General features: G+C 54.2%; 1 protein-coding gene across 1 annotated transcript in view; it reads right to left on the bottom strand.

Annotated features, from left to right (window-relative positions):
- The window catches only part of ICOSLG (inducible T cell costimulator ligand), a 120,033-nt gene that overhangs the window by 94,662 nt on the left and 3,811 nt on the right, over positions 1-21,560 (bottom strand). The window contains exon 2 of the mRNA XM_063956900.1: positions 589-623. Within this exon, the coding sequence (XP_063812970.1) occupies positions 589-623 (35 nt within the window). The remainder of the gene's footprint in view (positions 1-588; positions 624-21,560) is intronic.

Genomic DNA, 21,560 nt, shown 5'->3' with positions numbered 1-21,560 from the left:
CGTGGCCGCGCACCATGTAAAATGTCATTCCTTCCTGGTGACGCTATACATGAGATTTTGGCCTGGGTCAGAGCGCCCGTGTTCATGGAGGTCGCAAAGCTTCCTAATAACTCCATGGGGGTATTCAATTATTTGAAAAGTCAGTTGGGTGTCTGTTTTTTCCTATCTACTAGACAATTGAATTCCCCCATGTGTCCCAGGTGTGTACGCACTAAGACGCAGTCACAATTGATACCCCCGGGGAAAGGTTCAGGTGATCCTGGGTGGTGTCTGGGAGGTATTTTAGGAGTGTCGGGGGCAAGTTAGCATTAATGGCGGCATTCCCAGGCGCACAGCTGCAGATACAGGAAGCCGTAGTCAGGGAACCTCCACCTGCCATGTGGCTGGTTCAAGCTTCCATGGTGCGGCCGATGGTAGCATCGAAATACGCAGTGACGGTATTACAGTGTATGTAGATGCTCAGTCCCTGCACACTCAGTCGCGGGCTTGTACCCCAGGTAAAGGGCTGATAATGATCACTGCAGATGTCACTATGGCCACCTCTGTATCAGCCCTGTGAGTGTCATGTGTTACAGGAATGCCACTTACCTACTAGCAGACTCCAGAGGGCAGCAGTGAGTAACCTGCGGGAGTGACAGAGAATGTGATATAGACACACTGATGCCGAAATCACCACGTCTTATTTACGAAGTACACTCAGTCCCTACATACCCAGATGTGGGCTTGTACCCCAGGGAAAGGCTGATACTGACCTCTGCAGGTGTCACTATGGCCACCTCTACTCTCTGTCTCCTCTCTCCTCACCCTCCTCTTCCACCATCCCAGCACACTGCTCTCTGCACACTGCTCTCTCCTCGCCCTCCTCTTCCTCCATCCTAGCACACTGCTCTCTCCTCGCCTTCCTCTTCCTCCATCCCAGCACACTGCTCTCTGCACACTGCTCTCTCTCCTCATCCTCCATCCCAGCACACTGCTCTCTGCACACTGCTCTCTCTCCTCGCCCTCCTCTTCCTCCATCCCAGCACACTGCTCTCTGCACACTGCTCTCTCCTCACCCTCCTCTTCCTCCATCCCAGCCCTCTACTCTCTGCACACTTCTCTCTCTCTACTCTCTCCTCGCCCTCCTCTTCCTCCATCCCAGCCCTCTGCTCTCTGTCTCCTCTCTCCTCGCCCTCCTCATCCTCCATCCCAGCCCTCTGCACACTGCTCTCTCTCCTCATCCTCCTCTTCCTCCATCCCAGCACACTGCTCTCTGCACACTGCTCTCTCCTCGCCCTCCTCTTCCTCCATCCCAGCGGTCTACTCTCTCTCCTCACCCTCCTCTTCCTCCATCCCAGCACACTGCTCTCTGCACACTGCTCTCTCCTCGCCCTCCTCTTCCTCCATCCCAGCACACTGCTCTCTGCACACTGCTCTCTCTCCTCATCCTCCTCTTCCTCCATCCCAGCACACTGCTCTCTCTCCTCACCCTCCTCTTCCTCCATCCCAGCACACTGCTCTCTGCACACTGCTCTCTCCTCGCCCTCCTCTTCCTCCATCCCAGCACACTGCTCTCTGCACACTGCTCTCTCCTCACCCTCCTCTTCCTCCATCCCAGCGCTCTACTCTCTCTCCTCAGCCTCCTCTTCCTCCATCCCAGCCCTCTACTCTCTGCACACTTCTCTCTCTCTCTACTCTCTCCTCACCCTCCTCATCCTCCATCCCAGCCCTCTGCTCTCTGTCTCCTCTCTCCTCGCCCTCCTCATCCTCCATCCCAGCACACTGCTCTCTGCACACTGCTCTCTCTCCTCATCCTCCTCTTCCTCCATTCCAGCCCTCTACTCTCTGCACACTTCTCTCTCTCTCTACTCTCTCCTCATCCTCCTCTTCCTCCATTCCAGCCCTCGGCTCTCTGCACACTGCTCTCTCTCCTCGCCCTCCTCTTCCTCTATCCCAGCACACTGCTCTCTCTCCTCATCCTCCTCTTCCTCCATCCCAGCCCTATACTTTCTGCACACTGCTCTCTCTCTCCTCACCTTCCTCCGTCCCAGCGCTCTACTCTCTGCACACTGCTCTCTCTCCTCATCCTCCTCTTCCTCCATCCCAGTCCTCCACTCCCCTCACACTGCTCTTCTCACCATCCTTTTCCTCCATCCCAGCCCTCTGCTCTCTCTCCTCATCCTCCATCCCAGCCCTTTACTCTCTGCACTCTGATTTCTGTCTCTCACTCACCTTCCTCCATCCCAGCACTCTACTCTCTGTACACTGCTCTCTATCCTCATCCTCCTCACCTTCCTACATCCCAGCCCTCTACTCCCCTCACACTGCTCTTCTCACCCTCCTTTTCCTCCATCCCAGCCCTCTGCTCTCTCTCCTCATCCTCCTCTTCCTCCATCCCAGCCCTCTACTCTCCTCACACTGCTCTTCTCACCATCCTCTTCCTCCATCCCAGCACTCTGCTCTCTGTACACTGCTCTCTCTCCTAATCCTCCTCACCTTCCTACATCCCAGCCCTCTACTCCCCTCACACTGCTCTTCTCACCATCCTCTTCCTCCATCCCAGCACTCTACTCTCTGCCCTCTGATTTCTGTATCTCACTCTCCTTCCTCTATTCCAGCCCTCTACTTTCTGCACACTGCTCTCGCTCTTCTCACCTTCCTCCATCCCAGCTCTCTACTTTCTGCACATGTCTCTCTGTCTACTCTCTCCTCGCCCTAACCTTCCTCCATCCCAGCCCCCTGCTCTCTGCACATTGCTCTCTCTCCTCATCCTCCTCTTCCTCCATCCCAGCCCTCTACTCCCCTCACACTGCTCTCCTCGCCCTCCTCTTCCTCCATCCCATCCCTCTCCTCTTCCTCACATTGCACTCTCTCCTAGCCCTCATCTTCCTCCATTCCAGGACTCTACTGTCTGCATACTGCTCTCTCTCCTGCTCTTCCTCCATCCCAGCCCTCTACTCCTTGTACTCTGCTCTCTGTCTCTCATTCACCTTCCTCCATCCCAGCCCTCTACTCCTTGTACTCTGCTCTCTCTCCTGCTCTTCCTCCATCTCAGCCCTCTACGCCTTGTACTCTGATCTCTGTCTCTCACTCACCTTCCACCATCCCAGCCATCTACTCTCTGCACACTGATCCGTACCCTCCAACTGTACCTTTTTTACTCTCCAAATTAACATTGAGAGTATAGGATGGGGGCGTGATCATACCCACTTTACCAGTGGCCACGCCCCTGTCCTAATTTGTACCAGTTTTAATGTGTAAAATGTTGTAGAGTATGCTGATCTCTCGGTCTCTCCTCCTCTTCCTCCACCCCAGACCTATACTCTGCACACTGCTCTCTCTCCTCTCCCTACTCTCTATTTATACTATCCCTGCTCTCTTTCTATCCTCTCCTTGTTCTCTCTTCTCTCCCTGCTCTCTTCTCTCTCTCTCCTCTCCCTGCTCTCCCCCTTCTCCCTGCTCTATATCCCCCTTCTCTCTCTCCTCTCCCTGCTCTCTCCCCCTCCTCTCTCTCCCCTCTCACCCCCACCTCTCTCTCCTCTCCCTGCTCTCTCTCCTCCTCCCCCTGCTCTCTCTCCCACTCCTCTCTTTCACCTCCTCTCCATGAGCTCTCTCCCCTCCTCTCTCTCCTCTCTCTGCTCTCTCCCCCTCCTCTGTCTCCCCTCCTCTCCCTGCTCTCTCTCCCCCTGCTCTCTCCCCACATCCTCTCTCTGCCCTACTCTCCCTGCCCCCTCTCCCCCTCCTCTCCCTGCTCTCTCCCTCCTCTCCTTGCCCTGTCCCCCTCCTCTCTCTGCACTCCTCTCCCTGCTCTCTCTCCTTCTCTCTCTGCCCTCCTTTCTCTACTCTCCTCTCCCTGCTCTCTCCCTTCTCTCTCTGCCCTCCTTTCTCTACTCTCCTCTCCCTGCTCTCTCCCTCCTCTCTCTGCCCTCCTTTCTCTGCTCTCTCTCCCCCTCCTCTCTCTCTTCTCCCTGCTCTCTCCCCTATCTCTCTCCTACCCTCCCTGCTGTTTCTCCCATCCCCTCTTTCCCCCCCTCTCCCTGCTCTTTCTCCCCCTCCTCTCTCATCTCTCTCTGCTTTCTCCCCTTCCACTCCCTCCTCTCTCTCCTCTCCCTGCTCTCCCTCCCCTTCCACTCTCTGTCCTCCACTCCCTGCTCTCTCTCCCCCTCTTCTCTCTGCTCTCTCTCCTCTTCCTGCTCTCTCTCTCCTCTCTCTGCCCTCTTCTCCCTGCTCTCACTCCCCCTCCTCTCTCTCCTCTCCCTGCTCTCTCTCCACTCCTCTCTCTGCCCTCATCTTCCTGCTCTCTCTCCCCCTCCTCTCTCTCCTCTCCCTGCTCTCTCTCCCCTCCTCTCTCTCCTTTCCCTGCTCTCTCACTCTCCTCTCCCTGCTCTCTCCCCCTTCTCTCTCTGCCCTCCTCTCTCTGCACTCTCTCCCCCTCCTCTCTCTGCTCTCTCCCCCACCTCTCTCTCCTCTCCCTGCTTTCTCCCTCCTCTCTCTGCCCTCCTCTCCCTGCTCTCTCTCCCCCTCCTCTCCCTGCTCTCTCTCCCCCTCCTCTCTCTGCCCTCCTCTCCCTGCTCTCTCCCCATTCTCTCTCTGCCCTCCTCTCCGTACTCTCTCTCCCCCTCCTCTCTCCTCTCCCTGCTCTCTCCCCCTACTCTCCCTGCTCTTTCTCCCCCTCTTCTCTCTGCCCTCCTCTCCCTGCTCTCTCCCCCTTCTCTTCCTGCTCTCTGTCCCCTTCCTCTCTCTCACCCTCCTCTCCCTGTTCTCTCCACCTCCTCTCCCTCTTCTCTCTCTTTCCCTCATCTCTCTCCTCTCCCTGCTATCTCCCCCTCCTCTTCCTGCTCTCTCTCACCCTCCTCTCCCTGCTCTCTCCACCTCCTCTCCCTGCTCTCTCTCCCCCTCCTCTCTCTGCTCTCTCTCCCCCTTCTCTCCCTGCTCTCTACTCTCCCTGCTCTCCTCTCCCTGTTCTCTCCTCTCCCTGCTCTCTCTCCACCTCCTCTCTCTCCCCTCCTCCCCCTCCTCTCTCTGCCCTCCTCTCTCTGCTTTCTCTCCCCCTCCTCTCTATACTCTCCCTGCTCTCTCCCTTCTCTCTCTGCCCTCCTCTCCCTGATCTCTCTCCCTCTCCTCTCTGTCCTCCTCTCCCTGCTCTCTCTTCCCCTCCTCTCTCTACCCTTCTCTCCCTGCTCTCTCCCCCTTCTCTCTCTCCTCTCCCTGCTCTCTCTACCCCTCCGCAATCTGCCCTCACTCCCCTTGCTCTCCCTGCTCTCTCCTCCTGCTCTCCCAGCTCTCTCTCCCCCTCCTCTCCCTCCCCCTCCTCTCCCTGCCCTCCTCTCCCCTCTTCCTGCTCTCTCCCCCTCCTCTCCCTGCTCTTTCTCCCCTCCCCTCTTTCCCCTCCTCTCCCTACTCTCTCTCCCCCTCCTCTCTCTCCTCTCCCTGCTCTCTCTCCCCCCCCTCTCTCTGCCCTCATCTCCCTGCACTCTCTCCCCCTCATCTCTCTCCTCTCCCTGCTCTTTTTCTCTCCTCTACCTGCTCTCTCTCCTCTCCCTGCTCTCTCTCCTCCTCCTCTATCTGCCCTCTTCTCCCTGCTCTCTCCTCCCCCTCCTCTCTCTCCTCTCCCTGCTCTCTCTCCCCCTCCTCTCTCTTCCCTCCTCTCCCTGCTCTCTCTCCCCCTCCTCTCTCTCCCCTTCTCTCCCTGCTCTCTCTTTTCCTCATCTCTCTTCCCTCGTCTCCCTGTTCTCTCCTCTCCCTCCTCTCTCTCCTCTCCCTGCTCTCTCTTGCCTCTCCCTGCTTTCTCCACTCCTCTCTCTCCTCTCCCTGCTCTCTCCCTCCTCTCTCTCCTCTCCCTGCTCTCTCCCCTTCCTCTCCCTCCTCTCTCCTCCCCCTCCTCTCTCTCCTTCCTGCTCTCTCCCCCTTTTCTCCCTGCTCTCTCTCCCCCTCCTCTCTCTGCCTTCCTCTCTCTGCTCTCTCCCCCTCCTCTATCGCCTCTCCCTGCTTTCTCCCCCTATTCTCCCTGCTCTATCTCCCTCTCCTCTCTCTACCCTCCTCTACCTGCTCTCTCTCCCCCTCATCTCTCTCCTCTCCCTGCTCTCTCCCCCTCCTCTTCCTGATCTCTCTCCCCCTCCTCTCCCTGCTCTCTCCACCTCCTCTCACTGCTCTCTCTCCCCTCCTCTCTCTCCCCCCTCCTCCCTCCACCTCCTCTCCCTGCTCTCTCTCCCCCTCCTCTCCCTGCTCTCTCTACCCCTCATCTCTCTCCTCTCCCTGCTCTCTCCCCCTCCTCTTCCTGCTTCCTGTCCCCTTCCTCTCTCTCACCCTCCTCCCCCTCCTCTCTCTCCCCCTCCTCTCCCTGCTCTTTCTCCCCCTCATCTCTCTCCTCTCCCTGCTCTCTCCCCCTCCTCTTCCTGCTCTCTCTCCTCATCCTCTCACCCTCCTCTCCCTGCTCTCTCCACCTCCTCTCCCTGCTCTCTCTCACCCCTCTCCCTGCTCTCTCTCCCCTCCTCTCTCTGCCCTCCTCTCCCTGCTCTCTCTCACCCCTCTCCCTGCTCTCTCTCCCCCTCCTCTCTTTGCCCTCCTCTCCCTGCTCTCTCTCCCCCTCCTCTCCCTGTTCTCTCCCCCTCATCTCGCTCCTCTCCCTGCTCTCTCCGCCTCCTCTTCCTGCTCTCTCTCCCCCTCCTCTCTCTCACCCTCCTCTCCATGTTCTCTCCACCTCCTCTCCCTCCTCTCTCTTCCCCTCCTCTCTCTCAACCTCCTCTCCCTCTCCTCTATCTGCCCTCCTCTCCCTGCTCTTTCTCTCTCCCCACTCATCTTTCTCCTCTCCCTGCTCTTTTTATCTTCTCTCCCTGCTCTCCCTGCCTACTATCTCTCTCTCTCTCCTCTTCCTGCTCTCTCATCTCCCTGCTCTCTCTCTCCTGCCTCTCCTTGCTCTCTCTGCCTCCTCTCTCTCTTCTCATCCTGCTATCTCTCTCTGCCTCCTCCCTCTCTCTCTCTCTCCACTCCCTGCTCTCTCTCCTGCCTCTCCCTGCTCTCTCTGCCTCCTCTCTCTTCTCTTCCTGCTCTCTCCTCTTCCTCCTCCCTTTCTCTCTCTACTCTCCCTGCTCTCTCCCCCTCCTCTCTCTTCCTGCTCTCTCTTCCCCTCCTCTCTGCCATCCTCTCCCTGTTCTCCACCTCCTCTCCCTCTTCTCTGTCCCCCTCCTCTCTCACCCTCCTCTCCCTGCGCTCTCTCCCCCTCCTCTCCCTGCTCTCCCTCCCCATCATCTCTCTCCTCTTCCTGCTCTCTCCCCCTCCTCTTTCTGCTCTATCTCCTCCTCCTCTCTCACTCTCCTCTCCCTGCTCTCTCCACCTCCTCTCCCTGCTCTCTCTCCCCCTCCTCTCCCTGCTCTCTCTCCCCCTCCTCTCTCTCACCCTCCTCTCCATGTTCTCTCCCCCTCCTCTCCCCCCCTCCTGTCTTTCAACCTCCTCTCCTTCTCCTATCTCTGCCCTCCTCTCCCAGCTCTCTCCCTCCTCTCTCCCCCCACATCTTTCTCCTCTCCCTGCTTTTTCTCTCCTCTCCCTGCTCTCTCTGCCTACTATCTCTCTCTCTTCTCCATGCTCTCTCCTCTCCCTGCTCTCTCCTCTCCCTGCTCTCTGTCAACTCTCTCTTTTCTCTTCCTGTTCTCTCCTCTCCATCCTCTCCCTGCTCTCTCTCTCTCCTGCCTCTCCTTGCTCTCTCTGCCTCCTCTCTCTCTCTCTCTCTCCACTCCCTGCTCTCTCTGCCTTCTCTCTCTCCTCTCCCTGCTCTCTCCTGCCTCTCCCTGCTCTCTCTGCCTCCTCTCTCTTCTCTTCCTGCTCTCTCCTCTCCCTCCTCGCTTTCTCTCTCCCCCTCCTCTCTGCCATCCTCTCCCTGCTCTCTCTACCCCTCCGCAATCTGCCCTCACTCCCCTTGCTCTCCCTGCTCTCTCCTCCTGCTCTCCCAGCTCTCTCTCCCCCTCCTCTCCCTCCCCCTCCTCTCCCTGCCCTCCTCTCCCCTCTTCCTGCTCTCTCCCCCTCCTCTCCCTGCTCTTTCTCCCCTCCCCTCTTTCCCCTCCTCTCCCTACTCTCTCTCCCCCTCCTCTCTCTCCTCTCCCTGCTCTCTCCCCCTCCTCTCTCTGCCCTCGTCTCCCTGCACTCTCTCCCCCTCATCTCTCTCCTCTCCCTGCTCTTTTTCTCTCCTCTACCTGCTCTCTCTCCTCTCCCTGCTCTCTCTCCTCCTCCTCTATCTGCCCTCTTCTCCCTGCTCTCTCCTCCCCCTCCTCTCTCTCCTCTCCCTGCTCTCTCTCCCCCTCCTCTCTCTTCCCTCCTCTCCCTGCTCTCTCTCCCCCTCCTCTCTCTCCCCTTCTCTCCCTGCTCTCTCTCTTCCTCATCTCTCTTCCCTCGTCTCCCTGTTCTCTCCTCTCCCTCCTCTCTCTCCTCTCCCTGCTCTCTCTTGCCTCTCCCTGCTCTCTCCACTCCTCTCTCTCCTCTCCCTGCTCTCTCCCTCCTCTCTCTCCTCTCCCTGCTCTCCCCCCCTTCCTCTCCCTCCTCTCTCCTCCCCCTCCTCTCTCTCCTTCCTGCTCTCTCCCCCTTTTCTCCCTGCTCTCTCTCCCCCTCCTCTCTCTGCCTTCCTCTCTCTGCTCTCTCCCCCTCCTCTATCGCCTCTCCCTGCTTTCTCCCCCTATTCTCCCTGCTCTATCTCCCTCTCCTCTCTCTACCCTCCTCTACCTGCTCTCTCTCCCCCTCATCTCTCTCCTCTCCCTGCTCTCTCCCCCTCCTCTTCCTGATCTCTCTCCCCCTCCTCTCCCTGCTCTCTCCACCTCCTCTCACTGCTCTCTCTCCCCTCCTCTCTCTCCCCCCTCCTCTCTCTCCCCCCTCCTCCCTCCACCTCCTCTCCCTGCTCTCTCTCCCCCTCCTCTCCCTGCTCTCTCTACCCCTCATCTCTCTCCTCTCCCTGCTCTCTCCCCCTCCTCTTCCTGCTTCCTGTCCCCTTCCTCTCTCTCACCCTCCTCCCCCTCCTCTCTCTCCCCCTCCTCTCCCTGCTCTTTCTCCCCCTCATCTCTCTCCTCTCCCTGCTCTCTCCCCCTCCTCTTCCTGCTCTCTCTCCTCATCCTCTCACCCTCCTCTCCCTGCTCTCTCCACCTCCTCTCCCTGCTCTCTCTCACCCCTCTCCCTGCTCTCTCTCCCCTCCTCTCTCTGCCCTCCTCTCCCTGCTCTCTCTCACCCCTCTCCCTGCTCTCTCTCCCCCTCCTCTCTCTGCCCTCCTCTCCCTGCTCTCTCTCCCCCTCCTCTCCCTGTTCTCTCCCCCTCATCTCGCTCCTCTCCCTGCTCTCTCCGCCTCCTCTTCCTGCTCTCTCTCCCCCTCCTCTCTCTCACCCTCCTCTCCATGTTCTCTCCACCTCCTCTCCCTCCTCTCTCTTCCCCTCCTCTCTCTCAACCTCCTCTCCCTCTCCTCTATCTGCCCTCCTCTCCCTGCTCTTTCTCTCTCCCCACTCATCTTTCTCCTCTCCCTGCTCTTTTTCTCTTCTCTCCCTGCTCTCCCTGCCTACTATCTCTCTCTCTCCTCTTCCTGCTCTCTCATCTCCCTGCTCTCTCTCTCCTGCCTCTCCTTGCTCTCTCTGCCTCCTCTCTCTCTTCTCTTCCTGCTATCTCTCTCTGCCTCCTCCCTCTCTCTCTCTCTCTCTCCACTCCCTGCTCTCTCTCCTGCCTCTCCCTGCTCTCTCTGCCTCCTCTCTCTTCTCTTCCTGCTCTCTCCTCTTCCTCCTCCCTTTCTCTCTCTACTCTCCCTGCTCTCTCCCCCTCCTCTCTCTTCCTGCTCTCTCTTCCCCTCCTCTCTGCCATCCTCTCCCTGTTCTCCACCTCCTCTCCCTCTTCTCTGTCCCCCTCCTCTCTCACCCTCCTCTCCCTGCGCTCTCTCCCCCTCCTCTCCCTGCTCTCCCTCCCCCTCATCTCTCTCCTCTCCCTGCTCTCTCCCCCTCCTCTTTCTGCTCTCTCTCCTCCTCCTCTCTCACCCTCCTCTCCCTGCTCTCTCCACCTCCTCTCCCTGCTCTCTCTCCCCCTCCTCTCCCTGCTCTCTCTCCCCCTCCTCTCTCTCACCCTCCTCTCCATGTTCTCTCCCCCTCCTCTCCCCCCCCCCTCCTGTCTTTCAACCTCCTCTCCTTCTCCTATCTCTGCCCTCCTCTCCCTCCTCTCTCCCCCCTCATCTTTCTCCTCTCCCTGCTTTTTCTCTCCTCTCCCTGCTCTCTCTGCCTACTATCTCTCTCTCTTCTCCCTGCTCTCTCCTCTCCCTGCTCTCTCCTCTCCCTGCTCTCTCTGTCAACTCTCTCTTTTCTCTTCCTGTTCTCTCCTCTCCCTCCTCTCCCTGCTCTCTCTCTCTCCTGCCTCTCCTTGCTCTCTCTGCCTCCTCTCTCTCTCTCTCCACTCCCTGCTCTCTCTGCCTTCTCTCTCTCCTCTCCCTGCTCTCTCCTGCCTCTCCCTGCTCTCTCTGCCTCCTCTCTCTTCTCTTCCTGCTCTCTCCTCTCCCTCCTCGCTTTCTCTCTCTCCCTCCTCTCTGCCATCCTCTCCCTGCTCTCTCTCCCCCTCCTCTCTCTGCCCTCCTCTCCCTGCTCTCTCCCCCTCATCTCTCTCCTCTCCCTGCTCTCTCCACCTCCTCTCTTTGCTTTCTCTCCCCCTCCTATCTCTCCCTCTCCTCTCCCTACTCTCTCTCCCCCTCCTCTCTCTGCCCTCCTCTCCCTGCTCTCTCTTCTCCTCCTTTCTCTCCTCTCCCAGCTCTCTCTCCCCCTCATCTCTCTCCACCTCCTCTTACTGCTCTCTCTTCCTCCTCTCTCTCCCCCTCCTCTCCCTGCTCTCTCCCCCTCATCTCTCTCCTCTCCCTGCTCTTTTCCTCTCCTCTTCCTGCTCTCTCTCCTGCCTCTCCCTGCACTCTCTGCCTCCTCTCTCTCTTCTCTTCCTGCTATCTCTCTCTGCCTCCTCCCTCTCTCTCCTCTCCCTGCTCTCTCTGCCTTCTCTCTCCTCTCCCTGCTCTCTCTTCTGCCTCTCCCTGCTCTCTCTGCCTCCTCTCTCTCTTCTCTTCCTGCTATCTCTCTCTCTCTCTCTGCCTCCTCCCTCTCTCCTCTCCCTGCTCTCTCTCCTCTCTCTGCCTCCTCTCTCTCTTCTCTTCCTGCTATCTCTCTCTCTGCCTCCTCACTCTCTCTCCTCTCCCTGCTCTCTCTGCCTCCTCTCTCTCTTCTCTTCCTGCTAACTCTCTCTCTGCCTCCTCCCTCTCTCCTCTCCCTGCTCTCTCCTCCTCCACTCTCTCTCTCTCTCTATCTCTCTCTGTCTCTCCTCTCCCTGCTCTCTCCTCTTCCTGCTCTCCTCACTCTGCTCTCTCTGCCTCCTTTCTTTTCTACCTGCTATCTCTCTCTGCCTCCTCCCTCTCTCCTCTCCCCGCTCTATTCCTCCTCTTTTCTCTTCCTGCTATCTCTCTCTGCCTCCTCCCTCTCTCCTCCCCCTCTCTTCTCTTCCTGCTATCTCTCTCTCTCTCTCTGCCTCCTCCCTCTCTCCTCTCCCTGCTCTCTCTGCCTCCTCTCTCTCTCTTGTCTTCCTGCTATCTCTCTCTGCTTCCTCCCTCTCTCTCCTCTCCCTGCTCTCTCTGCCTCCTCTCTCTTCTCTTCCTGCTCTCTCCTCTCCCTGCTCTCTCTCTCTACTGCCTCTCCCTGCTCTCTCTGCCTCCTCTCTCTTCTCTTCCTGCTCTCTCTCTACTGCCTCTCCCTGCTCTCTCTCCCCCTCCTATCTCTCCCTCTACTCTCCCTACTCTCTCTCCCCCTCCTCTCTCTGCCCTCCTCTCCCTGCTCTCTCTCTTCCCCTCCTTTCTCTCCTCTCCCAGCTCTCTCTCTCCCTCATCTCTCTCCACCTCCTCTTACTGCTCCCTCTCTTCCTCCTCTCTCTCCCCCTCATCTCTCTCCTCTCCATGCTCTTTTCCTCTCCTCTTCCTGCTCTCTCTCCTGCCTCTCCCTGCACTCTCTGCCTCCTCCCTCTCTCTCTCTCTCCTCTCCCTGCTCGCTCTGCCTTCTCTCTCTCTCCTCTCCCTGCTCGCTCTGCCTTCTCTCTCTCTCTCTCCTCTCCCTGCTCTCTCTGCCTCCTCTCTCTTCTCTTCCTGCTATCTCTCACTCTCTCTCTCTGCCTCCTCCCTCTCTCCTCTCCCTGCTCTCTCTGCCTCCTCTCTCTCTTCTCTTCCTGCTATCTCTCTCTCTGCCTCCTCCCTCCCTCTCTCCTCTTCCTGCTCTCTCTCCTCTTCCTGCTCTCTCTGCCTCCTCTCTCTCTCTTCTCTTCCTGCTAACTCTCTCTCTCTGCCTCCTCCCTCTCTCCTCTCCCTGCTCTCTCTTCTCATCCTGCTATCTCTCTCTGCCTCCTCCCTCTCTCCTCTCCCTGCTCTCTCTTCCTCCACTCTCTCTCTCTCTATCTCTCTCTGTCTCTCCTCTCCCTGTTCTCTCCTCTTCCTGCTCTCTCTGCCTCCTTTCTTCTATACCTGCTATCTCTCTCTGCTTCCTCCCTCTCTCCTCTCCCTGCTCTCTTCCTCCTCTTTTCTCTTCCTGCTATCTCTCTCTGCCTCCTCCCTCTCTCCTCCCCCTGCTCTCTCTGCCTCCTCTCTTCTCTTCCTGCTATCTCTCTCTGCCTCCTCCCTCTCTCCTCCCCCTGCTCTCTCTGCCTCCTCTCTTCTCTTCCTGCTATCTCTCTCTCTCTGCCTCCTCCCTCTCTCCTCTCCCTGCTCTCTTCCTCCTCTTTTCTCTTCCTGCTATCTCTCTCTGCCTCCTCCCTCTCTCCTCCCCCTGCTCTCTCTGCCTCCTCTCTTCTCTTCCTGCTATCTCTCTCTGCCTCCTCCCTCTCTCCTCTCCCTGCTCTCTCTGCCTCCTCTCTTTTCTCCTCTTCCTGCTCTCTCCTCTCTCTCCACTCCCTGCTCTCTCTGCCTCCTTTCTTCTATACCTATCTCTCTCTGCCTCCTCTCTCTCTCCTCTCCCTGCTCTCTCCTCCTCCACTCTCTCTCTCTCTCTCTCTCTCTCTCTCTCTCTCTATCTCTCTCCTCTATCTCCTCTCCCTGCTCTCTCTGCCTCCTTTCTTCTATACCTGCTATCTCTCTCTGCCTCCTCCCTCTCTCCTCTCCCTGCTCTCTTCCTCCTCTTTTCTCTTCCTGCTATCTCTCTCTGCCTCCTCCCTCTCTCCTCCCCATGCTCTCTCTGCCTCCTCTCTTCTCTTCTCATCCTGCTATCTCTTTCTGCCTCCTCCCTCTCTCCTCTCCCTGCTCTCTCTGCCTCCTCTCTCTCTTCTCTCCCTGCTATCTCTCTCTGCTTCCTCCCTCTCTCTTCTCCCTGCTCTCTCTGCCTCCTCTCTCTTTTCTTCCTGCTCTCTCCTCTCCCTGCTCTCTCTCTACTGCCTCTCCCTGCTCTCTCTGCCTCCTCTCTCTTCTCTTCCTGCTCTCTCTCTACTGCCTCTCCCTGCTCTCTCTGCCTGCTCTCCCTCCTCTTCCTGCTATCTCTCTCTCTGCCTCCTCCCTCTCTCTCCTCTCCCTGCTCTCTCCCCCTCCTGTTTCTCTCTCTCTCCTCTCTCCCTGCTCTCTCCTCTCCCTGCTTCTCTCTGCCACCTCTCTCTCTTCTCTTCCTGCACTCTCCCTCCTGATGGTGGCGTAGAGAGTGCAGTGCAGATAGTGTACATATAATAATGTCAGAGGGTGTAAGAATTACCTGAGTGTTTACAATAGTTCTTATCTTGAACATTACTATCTCTTAGGAATCCAGGGACTTCCCTGTCAGTCACATTCTGCATTATTATTATTATTATTATTATTATTATTACTATAAATTTAACTAATATATATATATATATATATATATTACTTGATACAGTGAGTTATAGTAACATAGCGGACGTTGTAGTAACTAGTCTGGGCGATCAGTGCTCCAGGTCTGGCTGACGTCTGTCTCCTCACATGGTGGAACTTGGCTCTAGCTGGTGGTTTTTGGTTTTATACAAAAAGATTTTATATATAAAAATATATAGTTGATTTAATATAGAAGAAAATCATCTGGGTGGCAGGGAAATAAATTATTATTTAATCTACAGTATTTTTCAATCCAATACTTTGGCAAAGCAATCCTGAGAACCGGTAAAGCGGTGAGGGTACAGAAGTGTGTGCAAGGTTGGGGGGGTTCAAGAACAGTATAAGGTGTAGGGTTAGGGGGGTAAGGGAACAGTATAGTGTGTAGAGTTAGGGGGGTAAGGGAACAGTACAGAATGTACAGTTGGGGGGGTTCAAGAACATTATTGGGTGTAGAGTTAAGGGGTAATGGGAACAGTATAGTGTGTAGAGTTAGGGGGGGTAAGCTAACAGTTTAGGGTGTAGAGTTAGAGGGTAAGGGAACAGTATAGAATGTACAGTTAGGGGGGTTCAAGAACATTATTGGGTGTAGAGTTAGGGGGGTAAGGGAACAGTATAGTGTGTAGAGTTAGGGGGGTAAGGTAACAGTATAGGGTGTAGAGTTAGAGGGTAAGGGAACAGTATAGAATGTACAGTTAGGGGGGTTCAAGAACATTATTGGGTGTAGAGTTAGGGGGGTAAGGGAACAGTATAGTGTGTAGAGTTAGGGGGGGTAAGCTAACAGTTTAGGGTGTAGAGTTAGAGGGTAAGGGAACAGTATAGAATGTACAGTTAGGGGGGTTCAAGAACATTATTGGGTGTAGAGTTAGGGGGGTAAGGGAACAGTATAGTGTGTAGAGTTAGGGGGGTAAGGTAACAGTATAGGGTGTAGAGTTAGAGGGTAAGGGAACAGTATAGAATGTACAGTTAGGGGGGTTCAAGAACATTATTGGGTGTAGAGTTAGGGGGGTAAAGGAACAGTATAGTGTGTAGAGTTAGAGGGTAAGGGAACAGTATAGAATGTACAGTTGGGGGGTTCAAGAACATTATTGGGTGTAGAGTTAGGGGGTTAAGGGAACAGTATAGGGTGTAGAGTTAGGGGGGAAAGAGAACAGTGTTGGGTGCAGGGTTGGGGTAATGGGAACAGTATAGGGTGTAGAGTTAGGGGGTAAGGGAACAGTATAGGGTGTAGATTTAGTGGGTAAGGGAACAGTATGGGGTGTAGAGTTAGAAGTGTAAGGGAACAGTATAGTGTGTAGAGTTAGGGGGGTAAGGGAACAGTGTTGGGTGTAGGGTTAGGGGGGTAAGGAAACAGTATAGGGTGTAGAGTTAGAAGGGTAAGGGAACAGTATAGTGTGTAGAGTTAGGGGGGTAAGGGAACAGTGTTGGGTGTAGGGTTAGGGGGTAAGGAAACAGTATTTGGTGTAGAGTTAGGAAGGTAAGGGAACAGTATAGTGTGTAGAGTTAGGGGGGTAAGGGAACAGTATGGAATGTACAGTTAGGGGGGTTCAAGAACATTATTGGGTGTAGAGTTAGGGGGGTAAGGGAACAGTATAGGGTGTAGAGTTAGGGGGGAAAGGGAACAATGTTGGGTGCAGGGTTGGGGGTGCAGGGAACAGTATAGGGTGTAGAGTTAGGGGGTAAGGGAACAGTATAGGGTATAGAGTTAGGAAATAAAGGAACAGTATAGGGTGTAGATTTAGGGGGGTAAGGGAACAGTATGGGGTGTAGAGTTAGAAGGGTAAGGGAACAGTATAGTGTGTAGAGTTAGGGGGTAAGGGAACAGTGTTGGGTGTAGGGTTAGGGGGGTAAGGAAACAGTATAGGGTGTAGAGTTAGGAGGTAAGGGAACAGAATAGGGTGTAAAGTTAGGGGGTAAGGGAACAGTATAGGGTGTAGAGTTAGGGGGGTAAGGGAACAGTATAGGGTGTAGAGTTAGGGGAGTAAGGGAACAGTGTTGGGTGTAGGGTTAGGGGGGAAAGGGAACAGTATAGGGTGTAGAGATAGGTGGTTAAGGGAACAGTATAGGGTGTAGAGTTAGGAAGGTAAGGGAACAGTACAGTGTGTAGAGTTAGGGGGGTAAGGGAACAGTATAGAATGTACAGTTAGGGGGGTTCAAGAATATTATTGGGTGTAGAGTTAGGGGGTAATGGTAACAGTATAGGGTGTAGAGTTAGGGGGAAAAGGGAACAGTGTTGGGTGCAGGGTTATGGGGGTAAGGGAAAAGAATTGGGTGAAGGGTTAGGGAGTAAGGGAACAGTATTGGGTGTAGAGTTAGGGGGTAAGGGAACAGTATAGGGTGTAGAGTTAGGGGGTAAGGGAACAGTATGGTATATAGAGTTAGCGGGGTAAGGGAACAGTGCTGGATGTAGGGATAGGGGGGTAAGGGAACAATATAGGGTGTAGAGTTAGGGGGTAAGGGAACAGTATAGGGTGTAGAGTTAGGCGGGAAAGGGAACAGTATAGGGTGTAGAGTTAGGGGGGGTAAGGGAACAGTATAGGGTGTAAAGTTAGGGGGTAAGGGAAAAATATAGGGCGTACAGTTAGGGGGGTAAGGGAACAGTATAGTGTGTAGAGTTGGGGGGTAAGGGAACAGTGTTGGGTGTAGGGTTAGGGGGGTAAGGGAACAGTATAGGGTGTAGAGTTAGGGGGGTAAGGGAACAGTATAGGGTGTAGAGTTAGGGGGGAAAGGGAACAGTATTGGGTGTAGGGCTAGGGGGGTAAGGGAAAAGTATAGGGTGTAGGGTTAAGGGGTAAGAGAACAGTATTTGGTGTAGAGTTGGGGGTAAGGGAACAGTATAGTGTGTAGAGTTGGGGGTAAGGGAACATTGTTGGGTGTAGGGTTAGGGGGGTAAGGGAACAGTATTTGGTGTAGCGTTAGGGTGGTAAGGGAACAGTATTGGGTGTAGAGTTAGGGGGTTAAGGGAACAGTATAGGGTGTAGAGTTAGGGGAAAAAGGGAACAGTGTTGGGTGCAGGGTTATGGGGGTAAGGGAAAAGAATTGGGTGTAGGGTTAGGGGGTAAGGGAACAGTATTGGGTGTAGAGTTAGGGGGGTAAGGGAACAGTATAGGGTGTAGAGTTAGGGGGTAAGGGAACAGTATGGTATAAAGAGTTAGCGGGGTAAGGGAACAGTGTTGGATGTAGGGATAGGGGGGTAAGGGAACAGTATAGGGTGTAGAGTTAGGGGGGTAAGGGAACAGTATAGGGTGTAGAGTAGGGGGAAAGGGAACAGTATAGGGTGTAGAGTTCGGGGGTTAAGGGAACAGTATTGGGTGTAGGGTTTGGGGGTAAGGGAACAGTATTGGGTGTAGGGTTAGGGGGGTAAGGGAAAAGAAATGAGTGTAGGGTTATGGGTAAGGGAACAGTATTGGGTGTAGAGTTAGGGGGGTAAGGGAACAGTATAGGGTGTAGAGTTAGGGGGTAAGGGAACAGTATAGTGTGTAGAGTTAGCGGGGTAAGGAAACAGTGTTGGGTGTAGGAATAGGGGGTAAGGGAGCAGTATAGGGTGTAGAGTTAGGGGGTAAAGAAACAGTATAGGGTGTAGAGTTAGGGGGGTAAGGGAACAGTATAGGGTGTAGAGTTAGCGGGGTAAGGGAAAAGTATAGGGTGTAGAGTTAGGGGGTAAGGGAACAGTATAGTGTGTAGAGTTGGGGGTAAGGGAACAGTGTTGGGTGTAGGGTTAGGGGGGTAAGGGAACAGCATAGGGTGTAGAGTTAGGGGGTTAAGGGAACAGTATAGGGTGTAGAGTTAGGGGGGTAAGGGAACAGTATTGGGTGTAGAGTTAGGGGGGTAAGGGAACAGTATTGGGTGTAGGGCTAGGGGGGTAAGGGAAAAGTATAGGGTGTAGGGTTAAGGGGTAAGAGAACAGTATTTGGTGTAGAGTTGGGGGTAAGGGAACAGTATAGTGTGTAGAGTTGGGGGGTAAGGGAACAGTGTTGGGTGTAGGGTTAGGGGGGTAAGGGAACAGTATTTGGTGTAGCGTTAGGGGGGTAAGGGAACAGTATTGGGTGTAGAGTTAGGGGGTTAAGGGAACAGTATAGGGTGTAGAGTTAGGGGGAAAAGGGAACAGTGTTGGGTGCAGGGTTATGGGGGTAAGGGAAAAGAATTGGGTGTAGGGTTAGGGGGTAAGGGAACAGTATTGGGTGTAGAGTTAGGGGGGTAAGGGAACAGTAGAGGGTGTAGAGTTAGGGGGTAAGGGAACATTATGGTATATAGAGTTAGCGGGGTAAGGGAACAGTGTTGGATGTAGGGATAGGGGGGTAAGGGAACAGTATAGGGTGTAGAGTTAGGGGGTAAGGGAACAGTATAGGGTGTAGAGTTAGGCGGGAAAGGGAACAGTATAGGGTGTAGAGTTAGAGGGGGTGGGGGGGGGTAAGGGAACAGTATACGGTGTAAAGTTAGGGGGTAAGGGAAAAATATAGGGCATACAGTTAGGGGGGTAAGGGAACAGTATAGTGTGTAGAGTTAGGGGGGAAAGGGAACAGTGTTGGGTGTAGGTTTAGGGGGGTGAGGGAACAGTATAGGGTGTAGAGTTAGGGGGGAAAGGGAACAGTGTTGGGTGTAGGTTTAGGGGGGTAAGGGAACAGTATAGGGTGTAGGGTTAAGGGGTAAGAGAACAGTATTTGGTGTAGAGTTGGGGGTAAGGGAACAGTATAGTGTGTAGAGTTGGGGGTAAGGGAACATTGTTGGGTGTAGGGTTAGGGGGGTAAGGGAACAGTATTTGGTGTAGCGTTAGGGTGGTAAGGGAACAGTATTGGGTGTAGAGTTAGGGGGTTAAGGGAACAGTATAGGGTGTAGAGTTAGGGGAAAAAGGGAACAGTGTTGGGTGCAGGGTTATGGGGGTAAGGGAACAGTATTGGGTGTAGAGTTAGGGGGGTAAGGGAACAGTATAGGGTGTAGAGTTAGGGGGTAAGGGAACAGTATGGTATAAAGAGTTAGCGGGGTAAGGGAACAGTGTTGGATGTAGGGATAGGGGGGTAAGGGAACAGTATAGGGTGTAGAGTTAGGGGGTAAGGGAACAATATAGGGTGTAGAGTTAGGCGGGAAAGGGAACAGTATAGGGTGTAGAGTTAGGGGGGGTAAGGGAACAGTATAGGGTGTAAAGTTAGGGGGTAAGGGAAAAATATAGGGCGTACAGTTAGGGGGGTAAGGGAACAGTATAGTGTGTAGAGTTAGGGGGGAAAGGGAACAGTGTTTGGTGTAGGTTTAGGGGGGTAAGGGAACAGTATAGGGTGTAGAGTTAGGGGGTAAGGGAACAGTATAGGGTGTAGAGTTAGGGGGGTAAAGGAACAGTATTGGGTGTAGGGTTTGGGGGTAAGGGAACAGTATTGGGTGTAGGGTTAGGGGGGTAAGGGAAAATAAAAGAGTGTAGGGTTAGGGGGTAAGGGAACAGTATTGGGTGTAGAGTTAGGGGGGTAAGGGAACAGTATAGGGTGTAGAGTTAGGGGGTAAGGGAACAGTATAGTGTGTAGAGTTAGCGGGGTAAGGGAACAGTGTTGGGTGTAGGAATAGGGGGGTAAGGGAACAGTATAGGGTGTAGAGTTAGGGGGTAAAGAAACAGTATAGGGTGTAGAGTTAGGGGGGTAAGGGAACAATATAGGGTGTAGAGTTAGCGGGGTAAGGGAAAAGTATAGGGTGTAGAGTTAAGGGGTAAGGGAACAGTATAGTGTGTAGAGTTGGGGGGTAAGGAAACAGTGTTGGGTGTAGGGTTAGGGGGGTAAGGGAACAGCATAGGGTGTAGAGTTAGGGGGTTAAGGGAACACTATAGTGTGTAGAGTTGGGGGGTAAGGGAACAGTGTTGGGTGTAGGGTTAGGGGGGTAAGGGAACAGCATAGGGTGTAGAGTTAGGGGGTTAAGGGAACAGTATAGGGTGTAGAGTTAGGGGGTTAAGGGAACAGTATAGGGTGTAGAGTTAGGGGGGTAAGGGAACAGTATTGGGTGTAGGGTTAGGGGGGTAAGGGAACAGTATTGGGTGTAGGTTTAGGGGGGTAAGGGAACAGTATAGGGTGTAGAGTTAGGGGGGAAAGGGAACAGTATTGGGTGTAGGGCTAGGGGGGTAAGGGAAAAGTATAGGGTGTAGGGTTAAGGGGTTAGAGGACAGTATTTGGTGTAGAGTTGGGGGTAAGGGAACAGTATAGTGTGTAGAGTTGGGGGTAAGGGAACATTGTTGGGTGTAGGGTTAGGGGGGTAAGGGAACAGTATTTGGTGTAGCGTTAGGGTGGTAAGGGAACAGTATTGGGTGTAGAGTTAGGGGGTTAAGGGAACAGTATAGGGTGTAGAGTTAGGGGAAAAAGGGAACAGTGTTGGGTGCAGGGTTATGGGGGTAAGGGAAAAGAATTGGGTGTAGGGTTAGGGGGTAAGGGAACAGTATTGGGTGTAGAGTTAGGGGGGTAAGGGAACAGTATAGGGTGTAGAGTTAGGGGGTAAGGGAACAGTATGGTATAAAGAGTTAGCGGGGTAAGGGAACAGTGTTGGATGTAGGGATAGGGGGGTAAGGGAACAGTATAGGGTGTAGAGTTAGGGGGTAAGGGAACAATATAGGGTGTAGAGTTAGGCGGGAAAGGGAACAGTATAGGGTGTAGAGTTAGGGGGGGTAAGGGAACAGTATAGGGTGTAAAGTTAGGGGGTAAGGGAAAAATATAGGGCGTACAGTTAGGGGGGTAAGGGAACAGTATAGTGTGTAGAGTTAGGGGGGAAAGGGAACAGTGTTTGGTGTAGGTTTAGGGGGTAAGGGAACAGTATAGGGTGTAGAGTTAGGGGGTAAGGGAACAGTATAGGGTGTAGAGTTAGGGGGGTAAAGGAACAGTATTGGGTGTAGGGTTTGGGGGTAAGGGAACAGTATTGGGTGTAGGGTTAGGGGGGTAAGGGAAAATAAAAGAGTGTAGGGTTAGGGGGTAAGGGAACAGTATTGGGTGTAGAGTTAGGGGGGTAAGGGAACAGTATAGGGTGTAGAGTTAGGGGGTAAGGGAACAGTATAGTGTGTAGAGTTAGCGGGGTAAGGGAACAGTGTTGGGTGTAGGAATAGGGGGGTAAGGGAACAGTATAGGGTGTAGAGTTAGGGGGTAAAGAAACAGTATAGGGTGTAGAGTTAGGGGGGTAAGGGAACAATATAGGGTGTAGAGTTAGCGGGGTAAGGGAAAAGTATAGGGTGTAGAGTTAAGGGGTAAGGGAACAGTATAGTGTGTAGAGTTGGGGGGTAAGGGAACAGTGTTGGGTGTAGGGTTAGGGGGGTAAGGGAACAGCATAGGGTGTAGAGTTAGGGGGTTAAGGGAACAGTATAGGGTGTAGAGTTAGGGGGTTAAGGGAACAGTATAGGGTGTAGAGTTAGGGGGGTAAGGGAACAGTATTGGGTGTAGGGTTAGGGTGGTAAGGGAACAGTATTGGGTGTAGGGCTAGGGGGGTAAGGGAAAAGTATAGGGTGTAGGGTTAAGGGGTAAGAGAACAGTATTTGGTGTAGAGTTGGGGGTAAGGGAACAGTATAGTGTGTAGAGTTGGGGGGTAAGGGAACAGTGTTGGGTGTAGGGTTAGGGGGGTAAGGGAACAGTATTTGGTGTAGCGTTAGGGGGGTAAGGGAACAGTATTGGGTGTAGAGTTAGGGGGTTAAGGGAACAGTATAGGGTGTAGAGTTAGGGGGAAAAGGGAACAGTGTTGGGTGCAGGGTTATGGGGGTAAGGGAAAAGAATTGGGTGTAGAGTTAGGGGGTAAGGGAACA

The sequence above is a fragment of the Pseudophryne corroboree genome, chromosome 2 (assembly GCF_028390025.1).
Source record: "Pseudophryne corroboree isolate aPseCor3 chromosome 2, aPseCor3.hap2, whole genome shotgun sequence".
NCBI lineage: Eukaryota > Metazoa > Chordata > Amphibia > Anura > Myobatrachidae > Pseudophryne > Pseudophryne corroboree.
The sequence above is the reverse complement of the archived record's forward strand: the minus strand, read 5'-3'. Positions and strand labels throughout refer to the sequence as shown.